This window comes from Mycetomoellerius zeteki, unplaced genomic scaffold, assembly GCF_001594055.1.
Source record: "Mycetomoellerius zeteki isolate Tzet28-1 unplaced genomic scaffold, Tzet1.0 scaffold458, whole genome shotgun sequence".
NCBI lineage: Eukaryota > Metazoa > Arthropoda > Insecta > Hymenoptera > Formicidae > Mycetomoellerius > Mycetomoellerius zeteki.
In genome coordinates, this window is record NW_017257455.1 from 170,079 (window position 1) to 197,182 (window position 27,104).

Genomic DNA, 27,104 nt, shown 5'->3' on the forward strand with positions numbered 1-27,104 from the left:
ATGAGATGGAAAGCGATTTATTCATGTATGTGTGAAGCATGAAATAGCTAAATATTATTTTCTTAAATTGGATACGTTTTTTTTATTTAATAGATTAATTCGATCTTAATACTTTCAGTTTTTACATGTAATCACGTAATATACTATAACTATCTCTTACAAACTGCTAAAATTATATTTTCGTTAATTGCGATTAATTTTTTGTCGTGTAATTTTTTATAGATATGTTGTATATGATTTTAAATAATTTGAATAAAATGAAATATTATTAATTCATTAATAAATTGTTAAATAAATTTTTGTTTTTTAAATTTTTTATTAAATGATATAGAAAAATAAATTTGTTTATAATAGATACGTCTGCCCGAAGTGCAATAAGAACTATCAGCATATGTGTCACGTATTGCGCCATTTGAGATTCGAATGTGATTGCCCGCCGACATATACATAAGTGTTCTTGCTATGATATGAAGAGCAGCAATCTAACAATGTCGACAAGCATGTACGCATCAAAAATCCTGACAAGCATATACGCGTCAAGCATCCTGGATCGAAACTTATGCCCATGGCACATACAAAAATGTAAAGCAGTAAGAAAATCGTAACATTGGATTTGCTATTGGCCTTACGGTCTCTACTGTGATGATTAGCCAACTTATTGCTTACGTCTTACTACCTTATGTTTTTGTATATATCATAGGCTTTAAAATTATCACACTACCTATTTCTGTCTCTCAAGAATAAATTGCAATATAGTATGTAACTTTATTATTAAACTTGTGGAATAATTTAGATTTTTTTATATTTTAAATAAAAATATTTACATAAACAATATTAAATACAATATCTTTTAAGAGTAATGTGAATACACAACAAATCAGAAATAAAGGCTGTAAACGGTATATTAACGTAATGTATCTATTTTTTGAAAGAAAGTATTAATAATGTTAAGAATTAAGTAAAAAGGTTTATCAAATATAATCACCTCGATCTTTATCCTTTATTCCTAGTTTTATTTTTAACAAACGCAGAAGTTATTTTTAACTTAGGAATTCTTACACAGAAATTCGAAAACGATCGATGAATCTAATTAAATATTTTTTTTAGATATGTATATTGTTCTTTGGAATATTTTATGTAGATCGACTGTTGCTTATTTTATTAACATCTCTATTTTTTTGCAGAATAAGACATGCTTAGATCGTGGATCACTTGGACAATAATTCGTGGAAACAATAGCAACCGTGAGTTTTGAAGTAGTTAGACGCACATTACTCCTCGGATTAACACTCTATCTTCGTAGACACATTTCATCTAGTTCTTCGTCACCATTCGATATTTAATCGATCGATTACCGCGCAGTTCGTTCGTGCACAGCTTGAAGATACCTTTAACTGCTTTACTTGTTCGTTTCTTACTAAACAAAGCGAGTCATTCTGTCCTCATGTACGCGAGGATGGAATTAAAGTAATCACGTAAAATAATTGCCCTCGGGAATATTCTCTTCCTTGAATTGATTTAAATAGTTTGTTGTATCAGTATTTATTCAAGTATTTATCGGCATACATATAGAGTAGTTCACAATTCTTTTCTGAATCCTCCGAGTCCTCGAAACTTTACGAATTGTTTTCTCACGCGAATGTGCTGCGTGTTGTTGTTTCGGAATGTTTGAGAGATAGAAAGAGAGAAAAAAGAGAGTATCTGAATCACGAACTTACTCCAAGATTCCCTTCGTACGCGTCGCATCCAAGTGAGCTAATCGCGCACTTCCATGTCTTTTTCAGCGTTTCTACAAATGTTACCGTGGCCCGAGGGGATCGGACCGAGCAGTAGGGGTCCGAGGAAGATGAAGATTCGCTACCAATGTCCGCGCTGCCGCAAGAGCTACTCTACGAAGAGCGCTGTCACGGCCCATTACAAGTACGATTGTGGCAAGCCGCCGCGTTTCGAGTGCCCCTACTGCGGCATGCTTAGCAAAAAGAAGTTCAATGTACAGGACCATATCAGGCACAAGCACCCGTCGAAACTGGTCATCTGCAACACTCTCTTCTAGGACAAGTCGCGCGGCCACGCATGGCACGCGCGATTAAAGGCACCCAGTACGAACGTCGATTTAACGCGTGATTCGTCCCGTGTGCCCACGCGTTTGCATCTTCTTCACTGACGGTAGTCACGAGACAAGCTGGGACAAATGTCTATTCTACTGGAGCCTCATTCCTAGGAGAATACTGTCTTTTTGTACCTGTTAGCGATTATTAAATGTTACTTTCGTTTATATGTATTTTGAATGTAATGCATGTTACAAGACAAGAATAACATTTGTATTTTTATCCCGAGTGTTCAAATGGATTTTGGAAGATTGGTTTCCGTTCTAAGTTCTATACCCTTTTCGTTATTGTACCACTGTTTTTTGTTCCTTTATTCATCTAGTTCCGTAAAAAAGTTTTTATATACGAATATCATATTACATGTGTATTATAGATGAATATTTGCTTAACTCTCTAGGGGCAAGTGTTACAAATTTTTTTTCACTTTAAAATTAAAATTCAAAATAAATTCGAAGTAAAATCGGGATCTGTGCAAATTATATTTAAGAGCTGAAGATGGAAATTATGTAGCATTAAACACTGAAATATCATACTTCTCTCAGTAAGAAAAGCTACACGATTCTTCACTTAATAATTTTTGAGCAAAAGCAGTAAAAAATTGTTTTTTTTTTATGTCAAGAAGATGCTATCCCTAGAGGATTAATGTGATAATTAATAGCACAATAGTTGATATTTTTATTTTTTAATGTGTTTCAGATTACGTGATTTAGACAAATACACGAGATATTTTTATGCAAGATTGAACTACATTTTAATAATATATAAGACTTATAAGATAGAACTTTATTAGTGAAAATTATTTCTTTCTTGGAGAAATTGAGTTGACTATCAATTTCCGATAGCGACTTGAGTAAAAGAAATGATATAGAAATAGATTAACACGAATTAAATAGATTCTACTTGAGATGTGTATTTTTTTTATTGGAAAATCTGCGATAATTGAATAATATAGAAAGATTAAGTCATTACATCTCATTACCTGACATTGTACTTAGTCATGTAAAGCGACCGAACGTGCGCTTGTTTTCAAGTTTTAATAAAAATGTTTTATTGAAAAACGACTTTTACTCTCAAGAGTTACGTTTACGTGACTCAGATTTTTACGTTCTTTTGCGTCTTTTCTCTGTTCATTTATGCTCTCTCAGTATCTGTTTATCCTCTCTATATCTCACTTATTTAACGCGAATATTTCTTCTGCATGGAATCTTGGTGCGTTCTCATCCTTGAACAGGATGTTCCCGAGACATACCCTGAGCGAATAACAATGTTGACCGTGGCACGATCTTTTGTAGGTGGCAGACCCATGGAAATTATGATGCACCGGAAGAAATACATGAAGAAACGGGATATTACACAGTACAATTCGAGCACCGGCAAATTCCACTGTCCAAATTGCAACAACGGTTACGGCAGACGGGATACCATGCTCGGTCATTACAGGTACGAGTGCGGCAAAGCGCCCAGGTATAAGTGCCCATATTGCAATCTCTGCAGCAAGAAGACTTCGAACATTTATCAACATGTAAGGTGTATGCATCCGAAGGAGCTAGTGACTCTCGTGAAACTTTACTGAGCTCGTGACGTCTTCATCACTATGAACGTGAACCAGTGTGAAAAATCGAAGAGATTATACTTCCGGATCTATTCGCCGAATTGACTGATAGGGATTTTTATTTGCCTCTTATTATATAAGTTGGTGTAGTTGTCTTTATGACTCTAATATGATTTCGTTCTCCAAAATCAATTCGCGATGAATCAGTGGAATCAGTGGAAAAAGCTTACATGCATGGAGAAAAGTAATTTTGCTGTTGTAACAAAATTATCATTGCTACTGTATATTCTTTTCAGGGCGATCATTAATCGATCTACCCTTTTCAGGGCAACACTGAAAAAAGAAGTGTTTAATTTTAAGATATTAAAATGTTTTATTGTTGTCTCCATTTTTTAAACACTTAAGGATGTTTTAGTTTTAAACTTTTTTAATGGTCAAAACACTACGTATTTGGATTTAAAACACTATGCGTTTTAAATCTAAACTAGGGCTCGCTATTATACGTTTAAACGAAAATACGTGTACACGTATAATTAGTATATCCGTTTATTAGAAATGTTTTTCCGAATATACGTGTAATTAACTATTATACGTTTAAACGAAAACACGTTTACACGTATAATTAGTTAATTAAACGTGTAAACGTTTACCTTCAAGTAAACGTTTTTTTGAAAGCGAATATAAACGGATAAACGTTTTACACGTATCTTCGAAAAACGGAATAAAATTAGAGCCCTAATCTAAACACGTAATGTTTTGTCTATTGAAAAAGTTTAAAATTAAAACATCTTTAAGTGTTTAAAACATGGGGACAGGAATAAAACATATTACTTTTTACAGTGAAGAGAGTATTATTTCACTTTTTGAGAGTACGTATTAATGATGTAAATTAGATCTGTATTGCTTATCATGGGTTTCAAAAGCAAATGTGCTTTGTTCATTTCATAATACAATAAAAAGCTTTGATAGTTAAACATTTATTTATTCTTGCCTCAAAATAATTTATACATAGTTTTAGCAAATAGCAATTAATATTCTTAACAGATCTTATTGTTGCCCACATAAAAACTGATCGATTTTGCTACAGCAACATAAAAAATCTATTGTGCTGGGAAATTATTTTTCTCTGTGTGTGCATGTGTATGATTATTAGAGAATTTCAGAGAAAATAATTTATTATTGTGCGAAATGTTAAAAGATATGTATATGTATAATGTGTCGCATAACTGATTGTATTCGATTTGTGATTGGTTCCAAAGTATTTTTTAAGTATTGTATTTTAAATATCTTTATACTAAGTTATTGCTAATTTAATTTGCGTAATTAGGAGCTGCTCAGGTTTTGAAACCTGCAATTTTATCCTTTTAAAGAATTCAAGACTGTATTGTACATAGCGTTCCCAAATGTAAAAAATAAAAATACAGGAAGAAGAATTCAGAATTCTTTCTATTATTTGGATGATATTTTATTATTGCGTGGCATATTTTATGGCAATAAATTTTCACGAAAGACCTAAATGTGTTTCTTCTGTTATATCACTACTGGAACTTGAAATAAATCTCACGTAAGAACTGTAGCAAAAATTATGTAATAATTAGCTGATAATGAAAATAATCGATTACAGATATACTTGTTACATATTCTTTTCTAGGTATTTATGGCTACAAAGACTCAAGCTCTTTAATCTCATAAATACGAACATAAAAATGAAGAAACCTGCTGCGTCGTAAATATATCCACTACATCTGTTGTGTGATAGTAATAAAGTAAGGTGATATAGTAGTAGTGATAGTAATAAGTAAGGTGATAATAGTAGTAGTACATAGGTGTGAATAGTACTAAACTAGTCACACCTAAAATCTAAAGAGTTTTTCTGTAAGTTCCCATTGGTTCTCAAGGATAAGTTGTCAGTCCCAGCCTGATGTATCAGGTGATTGTTTATTCTCTTTTCCTCGAAATTCTTGAGTTCAAGGAATATATTAGGCTCCAGCGTTATCGTGTAGCAGTAAATTTGTTAGGCATATAATAATGATGTAATTATAAGCTTAAAATATCTTAGCTGCTTAAATTTTTGAAAAATGTGGATTAAAATTTGTCGAGACAGGATGCAGTTGTGTTGGACAACATGATTATTATATTCGGTTATTATTACGGCTTGTGTCCGTGTTACACAATTTCATGAACGTTTTCATGAAGGAGACTCCGTTGGTTTCCTTGTTTCATGCGTATTGCCATTGTGCAGTCATAGTTGCGTGCCAACAGTTATCACTGTGACTAATGCGAATTATCATTAACACGAGACGACATCGGTTTCAGAATTATGGGACAACGGACTGATGGACGAGGCAGAGCTATCCCAGACGATGTCGCGAAGATCGCAACAGCAGCAACACTTACGTAAGACGATGAAGAGCACTATTGATTCGCACGACCGGAGGCATCAATGCCCGAAATGCGAGAAGTCCTTCTCTCAGAGTTATTCGATGTACCGGCATTATAGATACGAATGTGATTCACTGCCGCGTTTTCAGTGTCCATATTGTGGCCATGTGAGCAAATGGTCCCACTCGATCTACAATCACATCAGGAAGATCCATACGGGACAGAAGGTCATGCTGAACAAGCTCTACTAATTCACAATGAGAAGAACTCTGTACGATATACCAATAAGACATTAGTATACAGTCGTCAATAAAATCGAAATCGTTTCATTTGTATATTCTTTAACGGCAGTGACTCCTGTTTAAAAAAAAATGACATTTGCTTCTCTCAGTGTGTTTCTTTGAAGGTTGGTTGACTATCCAAATCTGTAGATTAAAATGGAGAACTCGGACGAATAATTGAACGTGAATTACAACTATATCAATGACTGTATTATAATTATTTTAATTAACATTGCAAAAATAAAATTGAAATGATTTATGATTTTAACTGTAGTAAGACTAATTTTAGGGTGTAATACCGAAGAAGCTTACGTATATGCATATAGCTTAGATTTTCAAGTACATTTCGATACAGATGAGATCGAGACGATCTTCGATCATTTCCGAGGAAAAGGAGGCATCCCGAAATTCCTGCGCATTCCTGTCCTCTTCGCTGCTCCTCGAATTCTCCCGCTATTAAGAGACCACCGGTTGCGTATCGCCGCTCTAACATAGATTTCCGTTTCTATTTGTGCTTGCAGATTTCAGACCGATCATTCTGCAGAAGTACCACGGCGTCGTGCGTAATTCCCGTCACACGCTCAGACTTCAAGCCTCCGTGAATCGGCGTGGCTTTCCCTGTCCTAGGTGCGCCCGTGTCTTCCGCACTACCGGTGGCATGAGCCGACACTACCGACTAGAATGCGTCGATATGCCACGCTTCAAGTGTCCGCACTGCGATATGCGTAGCAAGTACACGCAAGCTGTGTACAGACACATCCGGGCGAAGCACCGTAATATGGAGCTGCGATTTGTCAAGTTGTACTAAACGCGATTTGGAGACTGACATAGCTTAATTTATATATATATATATATTCATCTATATTCTATATATACGTATCGAGATAGAGTTAAATCTCTTCCTCTCAGAAAAAGATACCTCGTCCTACCCCTTCCCTTAGGATGTTTTATAGAAGAAATTTGTACCGCAAATACAGGCGTTTTCAGTTAATCGTGCGAGTAATTACGTGCGATTAATAAATCGTTTTAAATAAATCCACAATGCGATTGATTTTGTGATTTAAAAAATATAATAATTCTGATACTTTTTTTTAATAAAAGTTAACTGTCAAGCTTCTAGATTATTATTAGATTTACATGAAGCTGAGATGAGAAATAAATTTATATTTAACAAATTAATCATGATTGACGTAATCATTTGTTTTTATTCCGATATTCATCTTTATCAAAGAAAGCAATCAAATGGTTGAAAATGATAGTTATGCGCAAATAACAAATTTCTGTGATAAAACTGAAAGTTTATAATATGTTGCGTTACAAAATGTAATCATATTTAACTTATGTTAATTATATGCATAAACGAAAATAATTGTTATTAAAAATTGACATTGAATTAGCCGATCGGCGCGATTTAAATTCTGCAAATACTTCGTAAACATGAAAGATATGAATATTTGTGATATGTCGAGGAATTTGTATGTATTCCGAAGTAAACAGATAAATATAGCCATTTTTATTTTTTCTCATGAGGCTTCTTTCAACCACGTTGAAAGTAATCATAGTCTTCAAGCGCTATTTGCTGCGATTGTTGTTTAACTGATAACGTGGAAAATATTGAGACATGATGAGGTGATGAGAGATTTCTCTGATTTATTTTAAAAGAAAAGCATCAGAAAAGTAATCTAAACAAGTATCAAATTTATGTGTATTTTTAATTACATTTGTTGATTATTTAATGCATAGGCACTTATGATTGGAAACGTAGAAATACGAAATAGATTTATCTTTCACACAAGCAAGAAATAAAATGCGAATTTTAAATTTTAAAATCTGAGAAATCCCACATATCTCATTAAAAATGAAATTCATTTATTAGAAACAAAATCATCACAAATAATTTTTGTATAATTATGTATGTGTATTATACTTGGAATGTGTTTGAACCGTACAAATTATTTTATACATTGTCATTTCACGAAGTTACAGTTTTCAATCAATTTTGAATACTATCAATTGAATATTATTATTATCTGTAATTTTTTTCCTAATTTTTCCAGCTATTCTACATGAATTAACTTTTTTCTGAAGTTATTACAATATTTCCTCAAATTTAAAATATCTATCGAAAAATAAAAAATTGAAAAAATATTTAATGAAATATAATATCAATGGTCTTGTTTCCGTTTTTGTTTTTTCAAAAAGTACGATTTCGATTTATAAAGCATTTTTGGAAAATTAATGTAAAAAAGTATACATGCGCGTTATGTATTACTTAAAATTTTAGATCATAGAGCATTCATTAAAAAGATGTTCATTTTTTACGGATGTGCAGCGATATTGATATTTTATATTTTCTTTATAATTGATAATATGATGATAATGACAATATGATATTTTAATTTTTTTTTAACACGCGCGCGCGTTCAAGAATTATATATTTTATTTAATATATTCGATTTATAAAAGTTGTCAAAGAGATGATTAAAACAGTGTTTTTGGCATTCCTAATTCCCATATTTTATTCTTTATATTAGGATCTTTGTTTTTGTCGTTCATTAAGGATATTATCTACGTATGGGAATATTTATGTTGGTATTTAGTTAAGAGCAGAAAAAACTTGCAAATTTTTAAATTTATCTGAATAAGTTTATCTTTTCTTTTGGCATGTAATTCCCAATGTATGCTGCGTAATTTATTATATCGTAATAATTTATATTAGATGTGTGTGTGAATCGAATTTTTTTATTTTAAATTATTTAAAACAGAAATGGATAATTTCAAAGAAAATTTAAAAATTAATTCGAAGATTTGCAACTAGCATGCGTTAATAATGTTTTATATCAATGTCGTAATGTAAATGTAAAATTATATATATATTATATATGTATTTGAACATATTTTATAAATACCATCAGTAAAATGACAACAAGAAATATCTCATCAATCAATTATTTCCTTGAATATTATTTATAAGCACTATGTTATAAAGTGCATGACATATTTTATGTTGTATTTTTATAGCTAACTCGTCATCCTATTATCAAATGCATTTTTTCATCTTCCAATTAAGTAGGGTGAACCAATTTAAATGGATTGTCAGGAGACGACAGTACGAGATGGGAGATTTATTTTTTTTCTTCAATTCTAGACCGTATTTTAATCATCATCGAAGAAGAATGGTATCATTCTTGAAAGTATGCTGACAATATTCGCGTTCGAGTGTAGATTTGCTTTTTATGTTTTCGCTTGATATCATGTAAGTTTTATATGTAACAGTGATAAGTATATCTTGCAGGTCATTAGCCGAAGCCAAGTCTATTTGAATCACATGTGTGCATTATTGTCGGGACGTTGATTTATAAGAGAGCTTAATTCTTCTGATCTTGTAACAATTCTTCCAGGTAGATCCATGTCCTACAATGATAGCTGGTCCAATTTTCCCCATTACTCCCGAGATACGGTCGAACTTCACAATTTCTCACCGAAGGACGCCGTAGTGCGACATCAACGATTCCGTGGCGATCATCGTGAGAGACGCTTCTTCCGATGCATCTACTGCGAGTACCAATCCAAGTACAGCTCGAACGTGTACAAGCATATGCGAAGGATTCACAAGCACATGCCTTTCTTTAAGCCAAATCGATTGTAGTAATAAGCCAAGAGACGCGAAAATATTATCGATAGTGAATGATTTTCCGCGAGAGAGAGATTTTTGTTTTAAGTGAATAACTAGATACTTTTAACCTCAACATTGAAATATCAAAAATGAATTTACTTTGTATGAATATAGTGTTTCGATGAAGATATTTTGACAATACTTGATGTGATGACGCAAAGTTATTACGATCGGTTTGAAGATTTTTATGAATTTCCATAATCGACAGAGAATACATGACATTGATAAGTTCATCGAAACCAGAACTAGCTATAGTTAAACTATTTCGCTAATTAGTCTAATTAACTTGATGATTGATCAGCAGCAGTTAATTTAAGAATTATATTATTTCTTTAAATTAATTTTAACAATACGTGTGCCGTTTCTATTTAATATATATATATATATATATATATTCTAGTATCTTTGCGTTTTTTTTAATTTTCGTCAACTAGGCCTTAAAGATGCTATTAAAGAAGTTAATTATTTATTTGTTTAATTGTATGTGAGTTATTTATATATAATTCTTTCTATACTTATTTTTCATCTTAAAATGTTAAAGAACGAAAAATGTTATAAGTAATAAATTACTAGTTATGCGTTTTTGATCAAATTTACACTACAAAATGTTGCGCTGTGAATTTGTAATTACTTCTTAATCATTGAGCAATAAACGTTGTTGTTCATATATTGATCGATTAAGACCATCATCCTTTCGCATTCCTTATAATTTATAATATTGATAATTTTTTTAAACAAATATCTTTTTAAAGACGATAATATTACGCGATTAGAAAGTACACTTTTCTTTTTCAGGTTCGATGGTTGGATTTAAGCAAGTTCAACGAAAGAATATATTTGTTAGCTAACAATTCTTTTCGCTGTTATTATTTCCATCATTAACAACAAATAGTTTTCTTAAAAAATTAAACTCAAGATTAGATATCAACAAATTTTTATAACTCTGTTATTATATCTTCTTTCGCTATTTTTTCTGTAATTATTTATTTTATAAGATTTAATCCCAAGTACATGTTTATATTAATTAAGCATAATCGCATACTTTTTTTTATATATTTTTGTTTTAACTTTGCATAATTACGTAGTATTATATTATCTTTTGTATATATAATTTTGACTCTTTCTTTTTAACACAACAATAATAATTATATATTAATATAAATTCTTTAGATTAAGAGCATTATTATTTGATATTCTAGTAAAGCATGATAAGATATCTATTTGATTCAATAAGATTCAATATAAAAATTTTGCAACAAATATTGCTATTAAAATATATGATATCGCTAAAAATACGATATTATAATTGATAGCATGTAAGTATTAAAAATAATAGCGAAAGACTACAGCTTTGTTTCTTGAGTCTAATAAAATTAGTTTTTTTCTGGACTTTTCGTCAATCGTGCGGAATATATTTCGCAGTTTGGGATACTTTCACTGACCTCGATCTCGATCTGTTTTTTTTTTTTCAGTATTCCGTAGGGATCGTCATATAATCAAGGATAAGGAGAGATACTTCTGTCCACAGTGCAACAGCTCGTTCAGCAAGAAAAGCAACATGCTGACACATTTCAGGCATGAGTGCGGAAAAGCTCCGAGGTTCCAGTGTCCTTATTGTGGAAAGAAAGATAGAAAGTCCTCCAACACTTATAGGCACATCAGGATGCATCATAAGGGCAACAGCATTCAAGCGTATCGGCTATACTGAATCCAGAACGTTTTAATATCTTCGCACGGAAGACAAATGACATTTCGTCGAGACACCGGTCAACCGAATTATCAAGTCCTGATCTTCTCTACCATGAGATCGTCGCGACGAGATTATCTATCACGAGATTATCCGCTGGATCAACAGGTGATGTCATAAAGGAATACGGTACCTGAGGAATCTACAGCGAAGAGTCCATTTTTTTTCGTATTCCGTTTATTCAAGATTCTTCTGGTGGATGTACGCTCGATCACGATAATAAGATCTCTAACACTGCGACATTGTTTCCTTTCTCCCCCAAGACATCCCTCGTTGTATCCTGTCACTTTGGTAAGCCGTCGAATATTCTCCTTGTTCTACTTGATCCATGTTCTACTTGATCCACATTCTACTCTGCTACTTCGCCGTCCTCATGCGTCTCTCCGATTGTGATGACACAGACGCGATTTGGAGATATCTCTTCATTTACATCTTTTGCTCATTCGTCTTCCTTTTATCGTGTCGCCTGTTACGTTCTTTTTTGTTCTGACCACAGTTACGTCACACGTTCGTCCAGTGTTCTTGATCCAGACTAATCGTATCTCTCCTTCTTCCTGTTCGTAGGACGATTCCTGGAGCCCTACCACGCTCGTATTATGGACATCCTGAGCGTGAATTACAGTGGTAGCCAGAACGTGATCAAGCGCGAAAACGGACCCTTTTGGCAGTCCGGAAAGATGGCGTATCACTGTCCCAGATGTAATGCCGGCTACACTTACAAGAAGACACTGAAGACTCACATGAAGTACGATTGCGGGAAGGAGCCGAGGTTCAAGTGCCCTTACTGCAGCAAGAGGGATAAGTGCTCGTCGAATATTTACAAGCACATCAGACTGCGACACAACGGAAAACCGGTATACGTTGACAGATTAGAGTCATCTCGTTCACCTAACTCTTCCTTTCGTGATTCGCCGTCTGCCATCGGGCAATCACCTTAACTTGTGTGGACTAAATCAAGACATTTTTGTGATACAGGTGATGAAAGTGGCTGTAAAAAGAGAAAAGAAGAAAGGAGAAAAAAAGATTTTGGTTTATAACATTATCTATTTTATTGTAATATAATTGATAATGATTATAAAATATATAAATACATATATATATTTTTACATTTATCGTTTTTATTTTACGTTATGACTTTTTAATTTCTTTATACTATATATATAATTATCACTTTAATTTTAGATTGGTGATATAAAATTTGATTTGATTTTCTCTTCGTTAGCAGAAAGAAGTCTTTTAGATCTTGCGTTTAATTGATCTTATAATCTTTCTGAATTTTAAGAAATGACAGTTTTTGTTCATATTGATAATATACATAATTATAAATAAAAAAGTAGAGTATATTATTATAATAAATCTAATAGAAAAAGCATATTGTGTCTAGATGAAAAATTACATCAACGTTATTTATGTATTTTTTTTCATAATTTCAAATTTATTTTTAAATTCTATTGAATTTAATGCTCGTCAACTTGATATTTTAATTCGAAATATATATAGGAAAGAATTATTTTTTCAAGATTTTACTCGTTTTTATTTCCGCGCATAAGAAGAATGTACAGTGCTCATTTCGTCGAAATGTGTATAAATTCGAAATATCTGAAAAAATAGACACAAATGTGCGTTATGTAAATGTAAATGTAAAATTTGTAAATGTAAAAATATATTTCGATTTTCTTTCCTCAATTGTGAGTTCCTATCATGTAAGAATTACAAAGTCCGTGACTGCAATAAAACGATTGAAGAACACGTTTCCAAAAGAATTTAAATCTAATCTCAATAAATTTAATTTTTTTTTTAATAATGTGTATAATAATGTATCGAGATTTTGGTCTGCATCTGAAAAGAAATGGACCACGCTTTTGGAAATTACTCTTCGATTACATTATAATGTATACTATTTGCGAACTTATGTACAGTCGACAATCTGACTCGTTTACGATGCTCGAATGTATCGTTTACCTCAATAAAATAGTAAAAAAAAGGCCAACGTAACTGCGACGATTGATTCGTCCGAGAAAGTACGTCTGTACCTTCATCAAGTAATTATAAACTGCATGAGTATTCTCGAAATTTTTGTGTATTTTTATGTAAATTTCTTTCGAGATTCATATGATTCATGATCTAAAAATAGTTTAAAATAGTTTTATTGTCAATCAATTTTATGTGAATATATTCTGTATAAAATGCAGATATTTTTTGTTTTATATTGTTTAAATTTACGTGGATTTTCATGGATTCATAATTTTCACAAGAGTGTATCGTCAGAGAAGTCACATGTATTTATAGTGAATAAAATTCGTATTTATTGCACGTCGCTTGATTACTCGAAAGTAACACGAAGGGAAATAAAGTGCTTCATTATTCCTCAAGATGCACTCACACATCAGTATTATGCGTTTTGCAGTCATGTATGTGATGTACCGATTTTTATTATTTTTTTTTGTACAACGAAACAAGATCCAAAACGTCTCGAAGCGTGGTGAGCGATGCCGATTTTTAATCTTCACGTAATGTTTGCGCGACAACGAATTGTCGTACAGAATTAAGTACGGTGTAATGTAAAGATTTTGGACGTATGATAACACAGGCTACGGCATTAGAATCGTATCGCTTGACTGCGTTACGATGTCGTTCAGTCTCGGGAAGCGAGACTTTCGTGTGACGCGAATCACAAAAATCAGAAAAATTGTATTAATGTCCTGGCTTGCTTTCAGATATACAACTATCGGGATGGCGTAATGTAAGACCGGTGACCAGCTACATCTGTGCGAAATGCAACGCGGGTTTCCGGAGGACGTGGGACCTGATTAGACATAAATGCGGCCAAACACCGCGATATGCGTGTCCATATTGTCACAAAAAGGACAATTCGTCCTCGAACGTTTACAGACACATCAGGCGATGGCATCCGAATCATCCCGTCGGTGTGAACAAAATGTTTTGAACATAGCGCGAGATTACCAATTATCGACTGAAAATATATTCCTATCGACGATTTACATATGTGAGAATAAATTATCTGAATGATGTCATAGCGGAATACTAATTACTTATATACGTGAATAAATTTTTCTTGAGATACCTTTCAATAGAATTTTCTACATAATAATTCCTTTTTCGTAAACCTGTGATATACTACTTGAATCCCCAACGATTTAATAAATTTTGCTGTGTATGCGTTCAGTATTTGAAGCTTTCTTAATTGTTTTACAAATAATTAAATTTTTTACTTAATAGTATTTTTGTTTTTTATGTTTCAATAATGTAAGATGTTATTGTAATATTAATGATAAGAAATATATCATATCGGAAATCATAGTTGCGAATCATAAGTTTATACTAAATGATTTACTCTGAGTTTTATTTGTTTAATTTTAACATAAGCTCGCATGCAATATTATCGCAGCCACAAAAGGTTTACTTCAACAATTTTAAATAGGATATAAATGGACTACAGAGTGACACATGAGCTTATCATATAGTATGTCGAGTTGATGTGTCTTACATTGTGTGGTTACAATTCAGCTTCGAGTTTTGCGTGCGAAATAAATTGTATGGCTTTATTTATGTTTTCCGATCTGACTTGTTTTGTGCCGCATTCGTTTGTTGCGAATATAATGAACCATAGGAACGAGAACGATCCATGTTAATCTGTACTGTATTTTCTAGATGAGTAATCTCTCATCTATTCGTGGCAAACAATTTTTTTCCAACCATGAATTAGCATCGATCGTTTTCGATTTTGAACATCTGACACATCCACTCCGTGAGAATTCTCGCAGAGTACACTTCACTGATTCAACTGAAGCGTGCGTTTGTTCTTATGTTAATCTTACTTCTCTCTACTATTCGTCAACACGGATCCGTGCACACCACGATTTCGATCGAGAACGAAAATCCGAAGAACGAATTACGCCATCGCTAATTTGACTCTTTGAATTTTTCAGGTGCCCAGTACGCCGGCAGGAAACGAGGCAAAGTGTACTCCGTGAACAAGAGTCACTACTGCCCACGCTGCAACCGTGGCTTCACCTTGAAGAAGAACATGTCGCGGCATCTGCGCCATGAGTGTGGCATGGCGCCCAAGTATCAGTGCCCGTACTGCGACAAGCCCTCCAAATTCACGCAGAACATTTACGCACATATCCGAAAGTATCATCCCGGTCAGGCTTTGTGCTTTAGACGGTTGTATTAAATAATCATTGAACGTAACGGCGATTGATCGTCCTATTTCTTCTTCGTTTGCTTCCATAGTCACCTTTTGTCACTTGGGAAAAGGAGAAAATTGCCCTTGTGTGAAAAGGAAAACTCAAAAAATCCCTGGGAGTCGAGTTATCATCCAGTCTCTGATCCCGTTTTTATGACGAAGTAAATTCAGAAATTGTTTCTCTCTAGCAAAGTTAATGCGTCGAAGCAGGAGGTCGGCGAATCCGGAAAGAGTTAGCCCGGATCAAACGAGTCCTCGTACTTCGCGTAGCGCGGGCTCGCTTCCGCTTCTTCTAACCGTGATGGTCGTTCTCGATTTCAGGTGCTGCCAAGAGACTTGGTCCTCGACACAAGCGGTTCATCTGCAAGCGTTGCAATAGACGATACGTCTACAATAGGGACCTGACGAGGCATCAGATGTATGATTGCGGCAGATCGCCGCGCTTCAAGTGTCCGTATTGTGGTCAGCGGGGCAAGTATCGCTCCATCATTTACAATCATGTGCGAGCGATACATCCCGAGATGCACGTGATGTCAGTAGACCTCGGTGATGTCCGTCTCGCATAAACGTCCTTCTGAAGAAATCGCGAAATTGATTTTTGTAAAATATATGATATAACGATAGAGTCGACTGATAAGTCTATTGGAATTGTTAGGTAAATCTGCTGTTTTTAAATTCATGACTAAATGTTTATATGGAATAATGATTTATTCCCTATTCCGTTTCATCTTTGAGTAAGAAGAAAAATGGACGCTCGAATGAGTGATAATAGCGCTTAATTCGTTATATATAATTATCTTTATATCTGTGATTGTAATGGGTAAGATTCAACGTATGCAACATTAAAATGTGATCCGAAGCTTCGCCTCGAATGTATTCGTTTTATTCGAGGTATATCCATTGTTAAAAGAAGAAGTTTCAATATATGTATTACATTCGTACGAGTGTGTGCTCTAATTTTTTTTTCTTAATTTATATAATCTCGAAAACGAATAAGAGAATAAATAAAAAGTTTCCACACAGTTCTCGTGTCAACCTTTTTGAATTTCGCGATGAGTGCCATATTCCTGTATTCCTCTTATACCTATAGCTCATTTGCTCCATAGTCAGAATATGCGGTCCACATTATGTTCGTTCTTTATTTTATCGTCCATTTATATTGTACATAATTTTTCAGGGTAAGAAATTAATGCAGGCAACCACGCCGGAACGAATAGAGCTGCAAAAGCGGGTAACGCAGCACGCGCAAAGTGTGTCCGTTTGTTGCTCTTAAATGTTATCGTTCCGTCCCTCCCCCGTGGGTGAACCGCTGTTTTTGACTGACAATCAACCTGTGCTTTACAGCTCTCTACAATCGTACCTACTTCGTTGACGTTGGACCCGCCGGCACCATCACTCATCGGCGCCGATTCCGTACCAGAATAAGGGCAACGACGGGCGGCACCTCGTCACCTGGTACCTACGAGTGTCACAAGTGTCGCAAGATCTACAAGTGGTACCGCGGGCTACACAGGCACCTCGAGTACGAGTGTGGCAAGACGCCGCGTTTCAAGTGCCCGCACTGTGTTTACATCGGCAAGCATCGATCGCACGTTTACTCGCACATTAAGAGCAATCATTTTAATCGGCCCGTTTACGCAATCGACATTCAGCAAGACTGAAATTGCTTTAACAAACAAGTGAACGAATTCTTCTCTCGCGCTTCCTTCGAAATGGAATCTTGACAGATCTTTTCGGTTTAATAGATCAAGATGTAATACTTTTGTTCAATGAACGAATAAAATTTAATAAAGATCCGCATGTGATTTTACGTAATATGTATAATCTTTGCGCTTTTTTATAAGGATATAAATATTACGTGAGTTGGGTCTCAATGTAAATGAAGAGTTACATTATCTAATATGATAGATCTCTTCAAACCTTAAAGATGTTTTGACGACGTTTTTAATTAGACAACTTTTTTTAGTCAGTTAACTAATTATGATCTGAGTTTACAGTATAAACTTTATATGTCACCAAAACGGTAACGATGTTTATTTTGCAAGTATGATATAAGCCATTGTTACATTTTGTTTTCACTGACAATTTTATGATGTGTAATTTATTTTATTAATATTAATAAATTATATTTCCCGACTGAGGTGGTATTTTTTGTAATAAGTTATATATATATATATATATACACAGGATGAATCAGAGTAATTGAACCAGTTTTTTACCCTATGAAAAAATTATTGATTACAGACCTAATTATCGACTTAAAAGAATGACTTGACTCTACAAAAAGATACAGAATTATTAGATCCGGTTTACACAAGTGTAATAACAAAATCCTGATGTTTTCTCTTCTTTGATGCCTTTCAATGTTGTACACTGTACACTCTCATATCTAACATTGACGCCTATTTGAAATGTAAAGAGAACTGACAACATCACAAGAAATATGTATCTACTCGGAACATCATGTAAGTGACAGCATAATTCTTAAACATTGCAGTAAAATTTGTAACTTCATATAAAAAAATGTTCATTGGCACATTATCATTAGATGTTGATTAGTATGACATTAATTTTATGTATTATAGTAAATGAAACAATTTGATGACGTCAGAGAGGAGACAATAATCTGTCGGCTTGTTTTATACTTCCAAGTATTATTAATTTCAAGAAAGAATAACTCTACAGAATACATTGTAGAAGAAATTATCCATTTGTAACTAGTATGAAAAGGATCCGAATAATAGATCGAAACGTTTGTTGTTAATTCAATTGAATTTTCTGGTAAATAAAGAATATACACACATCGTAATCCTGTGTCGGCTTATATTGGCATGATTCAACATTGATTTATTTCGGCTGAGCTTGAAGATTAATTTTATCGACTTAACGATATAGATTGGATGCATAGATAACATCGTGCAAACTGCTGGTTTGAGCACAAAGACAGACACGTTTGACGTTGATTTGTGAAAATTGTTACAAGATATTAAAAATACGTCTTTTTCTCAGTGCGCCCAACAATTCGCACGATGTATCCACGCATCTGATCTGTATCACTAAATCGATAATTTTCTTGTAGGGTAAAAAAACTGATTCAACTACTCTAACTCACCCTGTGTGTGTGTGTGTGTGTATATATATATATATATATACACACACATACAGACTTTTCAGATGCTAATGGTATTAAATCGGTTAATTATCAGTTAATTTAATTGTGAGATTATTTTAGTTTATGATTGTGTGCTTCAAGTCCGACAAACTAAATCGGCGCACAGTCTATAGAACTAATAATTATATTTGTATAGTCACATATGAATATTACTAAGCACCAAGATCTACTCGGACCGAAAATAACATTTCTTCACGATTGGGAAAGTTACTTTGTAAAAATAATTAGTTACAGAGTTACAGTTTTTTTTCTTTCAAAAAGTAACTAGTTACCGGTACAAGTTATTGATTCTGAAAAGTAATATGTTACTTAAAAAGTAACATATCGTTACTTTACAATTATTTTTTTAATTAATTTTTCGTAATTTTATGTATTGCTATTTGAAATACAACAGTTTTTACACATCTCTCTAGCATTACTAAATTATTTTATTTATACTAAACATTCAATTATACATTATATTAATAATAAATTGATTATATTATTTAGTTTTGTTATGTTTACAATAAAATATTATATAGGGTGTCCCATTTTAAATAATGCATTAAGATTTCTCAAAAACTATGGTAGATATATTCCAGAAGATATATTCCAATCACAAGAAATAATTACTAATTGTTTACATTAAATATTTTATTTTGGTCAGACCATGTGTTGACGAATAAGTTTGAAGCATATAAAGTAACTATAAAAGTAACTATTAAATTAGTGATTAGTTACCAAAGAAATATAACTAAGTTAAGTTACAGTTATAGATGGAAAGAAAGGAATGAAATTATGTTAGTTACTGGAAAAAAGTAATCTAATTGTAACTTATAGAATTAACGAGTTACAATTAGAATTACAAGTTCCTTCTTGTATTTCTCCTCTTTATTTGTGTTTATATTTATTTATATTAATATTTATTGATATTAATGGATATTAATTTTAATGGCTAATTGATTATTTTTATTATAACTTTATTTATTATAGGTTGATTTTGATATATATTACCTTACGTGACAAGTATGTGAAACTTGTAACTTTCTTCGAGAGATATTAAAATTATAAGTATTTACAATTTATCGGTAATAAATAAGATCATTTAATGCTGAAACCGATGAATATTGTACATAGTTTTAATTATGCATCGTTAGATTTATAAAATGTGCAACATTATTTACAGACAAGTAACAGAAGTATTTTTGCCTCGAGAAATGCAATTATCCTGCCAAATGTTCCCTCTATCTTCTGACTTTTTTTTATATTCTTATTTATACTGTCGTGTTGATTGTATTTTACTATTACTGTGGCGATTCTATAAACGTTATACTTTCCCAACGGTACAGATTCCTTGACGATATCTTCGATAGCACAGCAAGATTGCAGGGGGAGAGTTCTTCACATGTACTCGAGGTGTAACGCATTCATGGGAAATGTCGCAAAGCTCGAACGAGAGCGCCCGCAACTTTCAGCGACCGATGAATTATCCTCAGAGTCAAGACAAGTACGAAGAAGTTCGCGCGCGGAACTCGCCACATGTTGATGCGTTTTTCCTCACTAATCGGCTGTGAATTCTCTTTTTCCAGATCCGTACCTGAAGTGGACTCTGCAACGCTCTCTTAACATCGACTACACCCAGAACGTTCTACCACGCCATCAATGTCCGAAATGTCATCGCAGCTATAAACACCGTAGTCACATGATGCGGCATTACAGATACGAGTGCGGCATACCGCAGCGATTTGAATGCCCGTACTGCAAGCACCACTTGCGACAGCGTACGCACGTGTGGACGCACATACGCACGTTTCATCCGGATCGTGAACTTTACTGCATCGATATTGTGACCAACTCGAGGCTTTGTTGGCAGGAACCCCGAAGTGACTGAAACAAATCGGTCATAGAGCGATTCTGTCTTTAAAAAATTAGAGTCTGTTATGTTTATTTAATTATGAAAGATATTTAATCTAAATTGATATATTCAAAAAGAGAATTTATATTTATATGTTTCCATTTTTTAATATTTTTTAAATTTACGATCCCTGTACAGGATGCGAGAAAATCTCCGTATCCTGTATTTCGTAACATAATTTCCGTAATGTATATGTCAATGAAAAATATGTATACTAAAAATTTTAAATAATGTGTACAGTAATACGGAAATTACGTTATAGAATATAATGTGATATGAGAATCATGACTGTCTCAAGAGCTCAGATATATTGCTTAATTATATGCTTGATTATTTAGAATACTTTATAAGGTAGTTTATTTCAAGATCCTTTTCAAGAAACTTTTTCAAGAATTAAAAAATAAAAATTTAAGAAAATAGCTTCTCAAAGTATTTATATTATAAATGTACAACGTGTTGTATGTCTTATATATATTTATATTTAAATTAAAATACAGTTTTCAGTATCTATTAATAACATATTAATATATTCCTAAACTCAAACGGTTGCTTTAGAAGAATGATCGAATAGTCGATGTCAAAATGTTTAGAACATTTTTCCAGTAATTCCTGAAACGCATTCGATATCATACGAAAGTTTATTTTCCAGTTTTTTAGAAAAACAAATTTTCTTGTTAGATGTCAGATGCGTTTCGAGGATCACTAAACAGTTATATCTAAAAGAATTATTTCAATTTTTACATCAACTATAATGAATATTGTCTTCTATTACAAAAGTTCTTCGTTAATCAAACAATCGTGGTAGACTTATTTTCATGAAATCCTTCATTATCTTTAGTGTTTCTTCACTTTTAAACAGGTCAATATCAACAGAAACTAAAGAATTGTATTTGATAAATCACTTTTCGTTTTCCGACGAAACTAATCTACGTGTTATCAGTAAATGTATAAGAAAACTTACAGTCATACATGAATATAGTTACTGCCTCCTATCTCCAAATTTTGACTTGAAATAACGAATTTGAATATTTTTAAATTAAAGATTTGTGATATTAGCCGTGATTGCATTAAATATTTTATATGACAGTTCTTTTTCTTAGAGAATGTAACAAAACATTCATTCTTGCGATCTTGCGTTCGTCAATAAAGACAATTATTATTTGAATGACATTTTTTTCTTTTCTCGCATTTTCTTTCTTCGTTTATTTCTGATGTGGACAATGAAGTCGACGTTTCCGATTGTTGTAACTACAATATTTAACGAACGGTCCTAACCATGCGGTTTTCACGATTTATAAAAAAATGGTGAAAGAGTGCGCTAAACATCATTTTGCAGGACACATCCATTATGAGGAAAATCGAGAATCGACTCATTACTAAAACGCTCCCGCTTTTTCATGGGTTTCAGATAGTTTCTCCAACCAGAGGAGAAACCATGAAGAAGTTTATTTGGATCCAGACGATATCAATATGCGAAATGGTCTATACGAGTGTCCCAGTTGCGGCAATCTGTACAAGTGGAAGAAATCGATGCTTTCGCATCTACGTTATCAGTGTAAACAACCGCCGAGATTTGAGTGCACGTATTGCCCAATAAAAAATTACCAGAAAGGACATATTCTACGTCATCTACGCGTACATCACCCGCATCTATCGCCGCTGTATTTCGATCGGAAGTTCAACACTATATATCGGCTTTGATTAAGTATGCGTTTGTCCTCGTATATCACATTTATTATGTTCAATAAATTAAACGGCTGGATCTTGAATTGAGTGGCTAATTTGTAAAGAATCCTATTGCGTCCTATAATTGTCGACGTCTGATCATTTTGTTTTCGTTTTATCATGAAATGTGAATGTATGTTTATTAGATTCAATTAATCTTACGGATTTAATCAATTCGTCGTTGCTTCTCCGCAGGTATGGATGCACTTACATTAACAAATAAAATGATACTAATGATATATATTGATATTTTTTCCAAGACTAGGATATGTCGATCGACAGTCGTCACGTTGGCCCTTTCGTAATGCTAATATTGTGCTAGACACGTAGTTTGTATACACGATTTATTTACGACGCGTATAGACGAAGACGGAAATGCTGAGTACGTGCAAAGTCACGTTGCGAGGAGTGTCTTTCAGATTTAATTATTTTCATTATGCGTTGCTTGCTGGGGAATTCGATGATGCAGCCTAAGCCGAACGGCCGGTGATCATCGTAAAAGCTTTTCTTTCTCGCACGCACTCGAGCATGTCCTTCAGCATCTTCGTCTCCGTGTTTCAGGGCTCCACGTGGTGTCGCCGTTCGGACCGAACATGATCTGCAAGTATCAACCGGGAACGGACAGCAAGCTCAATTCTGAGACCTGCAGGAAAACAAGGATACGTACGCGCAAGGTCAGCACCGACAACATGAAACCGTTCCAGTGCCAAAAATGCGGTCGTGGTTTCACCTTGAAGAGGAACAAGGACCGCCACGTAAACTACGAGTGTGGACACGAGCCGAGGTTTCAGTGCCCCTATTGCGGACTCCGCAGCAAGCAAACGTCGCCAGTTTATGCCCACATCAGAAAGAAACATCCGGAAGAAGAAGTCTTTATCTTCGATATGAAGCTCTGAGCACAACAAGAAGATCGCGAGTGTCTCTAATTCCATACCTGAGCTACTGGAGTGAATTTCGTCTTTCCATTGGACTCGCTTTCTATCGCGATCTTCACACATCATTGAAGACAAATGTTTCTCAATCTCGCTTGTTACCGCCATATTTTTCTTTTCCGTAAAAAAAATTGATCGTAATTTTATATATAAATTCGTTTCGGAATTATCTATTTAATTCAATTAATCAGATGTATTATTTAATTCAGTAACAAAAATTTAAGTTGTGAAAGAAATATTAATAAGAAGGCTGTGATTTAACGAGGAAAGTAATCTGAGAATAACATTCTTCCACATATGAGAACATTGTTAAAATCGTCAGATATTGTCAAAATTTGTTAAATATTGTTAACGTAAATTTTTCTTATTTGAATCAATTAGGCTTGAATTTTTCTTAATCATTTTAATTCTGATTAAGAAAAATTTTAATTCTGATTAAGAAAGATGTTTGCGAATGGCTGGTATCATGCGCATTGAGAAATTGTTTTATATTACACAGACTTTGCCAAGCGACGACCAAAGCCAATTACTGGAGAAGATTCTAACCTTGGGATAGTTGACGTCGTATTTTATGATCTGAAAAAATTGTTGCTTCTACTTAATAAGAGGATAATAATTCGCTTGTACGTTGTTTTGTAAAATAAAGTTTTATCGCAGATTTATGTCTACCGCTGAAATGCATAGATTTTAATAAAGCGGCTAGACATTAATGCCATTCTTGTTCACGTACCTTTTTCAAGTATACGACCTGCTATTAGCAGCACGGATCTCTCATCACCCGAAGACTGCACAATCCGGCGTTTCGATTTTTCTAATAGATTCCTAGTTACGTAGATTCTCGTAAGCAATAAGAATCACACGTAGCGATTTTATATTCCAACTTTAGACAGCATTTTCGTAAAATAACACGTGCTTCTGCGTCACCGTAGCCCGCGCGACGGAAACGTTGCTGAATATAGGTTCGTCACGAAGATGCCCCGCAATTTTCAAAGGTATTTTCTTTATTATTTCTTTCTTTCTTTATTATTTCTTTTTCAATTATTTCTTCTATTAATTATTATTCCCACTAATAACAAAGCATGAATATTATCCCGGCAAACTTTCCAATGCTCCTACATTAAAGAGACTCCGACTTTCCCTCGAATCTTTCCGCCATTCGTCTCTCAAACGCGGTGAGTTATTACATCTTATTAATCGACCGACTTTGAAGTTTCAGGTTTTTACGCGACAACCCCGCAGCTGGATCTGAACTTCGTGTTGCAATCCTGCAAGGGCTTCGAGACCGATAGCAGCAATAGGGATTTTGGCCAGGACTGCTCGTCCATGTCGAGGTCGATGACGAATTACTTCTCTCATGGTCGCGTGAGAAATACCTATCATTCGAAGGTCACGTTCACCGACAACAAACCTTTCGGTTGTCCCAAGTGCGGCCGCTGCTTCACTGTCAAGGGCAATATGACCAGGCACTACAAGTACGAGTGCGGTCAGGCGCCGCGCTTCCAGTGCCCTTATTGCGAGTTCCGCAGCAAGCAGACGTCCAACGTGATGTCTCACATTAGGACCAGGCATCCCGGTCAGAAGGTCTACGTAGTGCACCTCAAATACGAGGACAAATAAAGGAAAAGGACGACCGCAGACATTGCAATCTCGCATGACGACAGTGATTTTCTCGATTTGAAACGAGCAGGGAACCGCACTCGTGTGAAGAGAACGAATCGTTTGGGAAATTTGAAAAATTTTTATCGGACAGGTCTTATATGATCACATTTCTCGCGCAATCATTCAAGCGTCTAGTATGATCGTGTGTCCAATCCGATGTATCAACATTCGTTGAAATAGACCAGACATGTGAATTATTTATTGCTCACGATTTTACACGACAAGATGTCTTATGAACGTCCTTAGCTATTAAGAGTTTCGCGAGCGCGGTGCGGTTCCTACGTCATTGGTCGGATGATATTTAATCTGGATATCGTGTAAATATCAATTACAATACCTGATGCAATAATCGAGGGCAGAAGCGCGGATGTTCGTTAGCAATTGCTTAGCCATATGACTTCGTCGTGGGGTCTGCTGTTGATGAAACGCGAAATGGCGAACCGTGTAAAATTTGTAGCGGCTGAAATAGTGGGACTCAGTATTATCGTCAGATATTCTCTCCGTCTTTACACATTACGAAATATCTCCATGCTTAGCAGTTAATGAACCGGCGCGCGGAATTTCTCGATGTGCTACTTGAAATTATGACATTTCTGAAACGCTATCAGTTCAGCCTCGGCGATGTGAGTCATGTGAGGCTTTCAAAGTACGCGAGAAAAAGGTCTTCAGCGCAAGCACATTCCGAGTTTCGGCATTCGCGCGCTATCCAATAAGCAATCTTTCGATTATTAGGGGCTTTAAAAGAGTCGTATGTTTTTTAAAATGTAGATGTATACCTATAAACATTCAGGTTGTGAGGTTAATGATGGGACACGAGGAAACATTTGCATGCGTCTAAATGTACTAGGTATGATCAGACTAGGTATGAGCGCCGAGTCGCGACTGGTTCGTATTATTAGTAAAAAATTTGTTCGATTTTACAATTGACAAATCGGAATTGTTATAGACGACGAGCGACGCGCTAAACGAACACGGATGCTCGTCATCAAGACTGAATTGTTACTAACGGGAGCAGAAAGTCTGAGAGAACAGGGTTTTAAGCGGTCGGAACAAACGTAGTTACCTTCTGTTTGATCACGATATAGAATCACGCGCTGCCGTGACTTTGTTCTTACATGAAGACGCATCGTACACAAGAAACACTAATAGCAATCGATAATATAGAATATATTTCACCTATCAACGTCGCGAAAGTAGATGGAAGTATTGCTCTTCATGTATCGCGGAAACACCAGTTTGTCACACGTTCGGTTCTTTCGCGATTTGATTATCGCGGCACGTGCCTGCTTTCGTTTTTTGCAATCGTATCGCATCCGCGCGGATGGAAGGGTCTTTTAGAGACACGAAACACGTTAGTGACCGACTGTTTTTGTTGCTGTGATATAATTATTCGTGTAGCGATATAAGTGTATTTGACTAACTACATACGCGATGAAGCTACGTTAATCACGTTATCCGCCGTCGCGCGTAGAAACGAGTGTTCGTCATTCGTTCCGTTATCATACATAAGATAAGGTGGTACAGTTTCGAACATGGTACAATTCTGAATGAAATAAAATTTGAATCCAATTTTTGAAGCTCAAGTTTGATTTTTTTCCTGTTTAGTACTCTTCAATATCCTCCAATAAGATCAGAGTTATTAAACTTGAACCTCGAAAATTGGATTATTTTACAATATTAAAGTATCATATTAGACCGCGATGTGAACACACACGATTAAGAAACGAAGGTCAAGCTTGGATCTCTAAATTAATTACAGATTTTAA

The 27,104-nt window shown here is 34.3% G+C and overlaps 3 protein-coding genes across 15 annotated transcripts in view; all 3 read left to right on the top strand.

Annotated features, from left to right (window-relative positions):
- The window catches only part of LOC108726946 (longitudinals lacking protein, isoforms N/O/W/X/Y), a 245,629-nt gene that overhangs the window by 88,647 nt on the left and 129,878 nt on the right, over window positions 1-27,104 (top strand). Inside the window, exon 7 of one of the 13 annotated variants that reach the window (XM_018454799.1) lies at window positions 12,311-12,715. The exons of the other annotated variants lie outside the window; for them this stretch is intronic. Coding sequence (XP_018310301.1) covers window positions 12,311-12,684 — 374 coding nt within the window. The 3' untranslated portion in view covers window positions 12,685-12,715. Of the gene's footprint in view, window positions 1-12,310; window positions 12,716-27,104 lie in introns of those variants that run through there. 13 annotated transcript variants of the gene reach the window in all.
- On the top strand, window positions 1,176-2,380 carry LOC108726959 (longitudinals lacking protein, isoforms A/B/D/L-like). The gene is made up of 2 exons (XM_018454819.1): window positions 1,176-1,244; window positions 1,785-2,380. The coding sequence occupies exons 1-2, from the start codon at window positions 1,193-1,195 to the stop codon at window positions 2,051-2,053; spliced, it is 321 nt and encodes a 106-aa protein (XP_018310321.1). The 5' UTR covers window positions 1,176-1,192; the 3' UTR covers window positions 2,054-2,380.
- On the top strand, window positions 24,115-27,043 carry LOC108726956 (zinc finger protein 775). Its single transcript, XM_018454816.1, has 2 exons — window positions 24,115-24,200; window positions 24,896-27,043. The coding sequence occupies exons 1-2, from the start codon at window positions 24,134-24,136 to the stop codon at window positions 25,294-25,296; spliced, it is 468 nt and encodes a 155-aa protein (XP_018310318.1). The 5' UTR covers window positions 24,115-24,133; the 3' UTR covers window positions 25,297-27,043.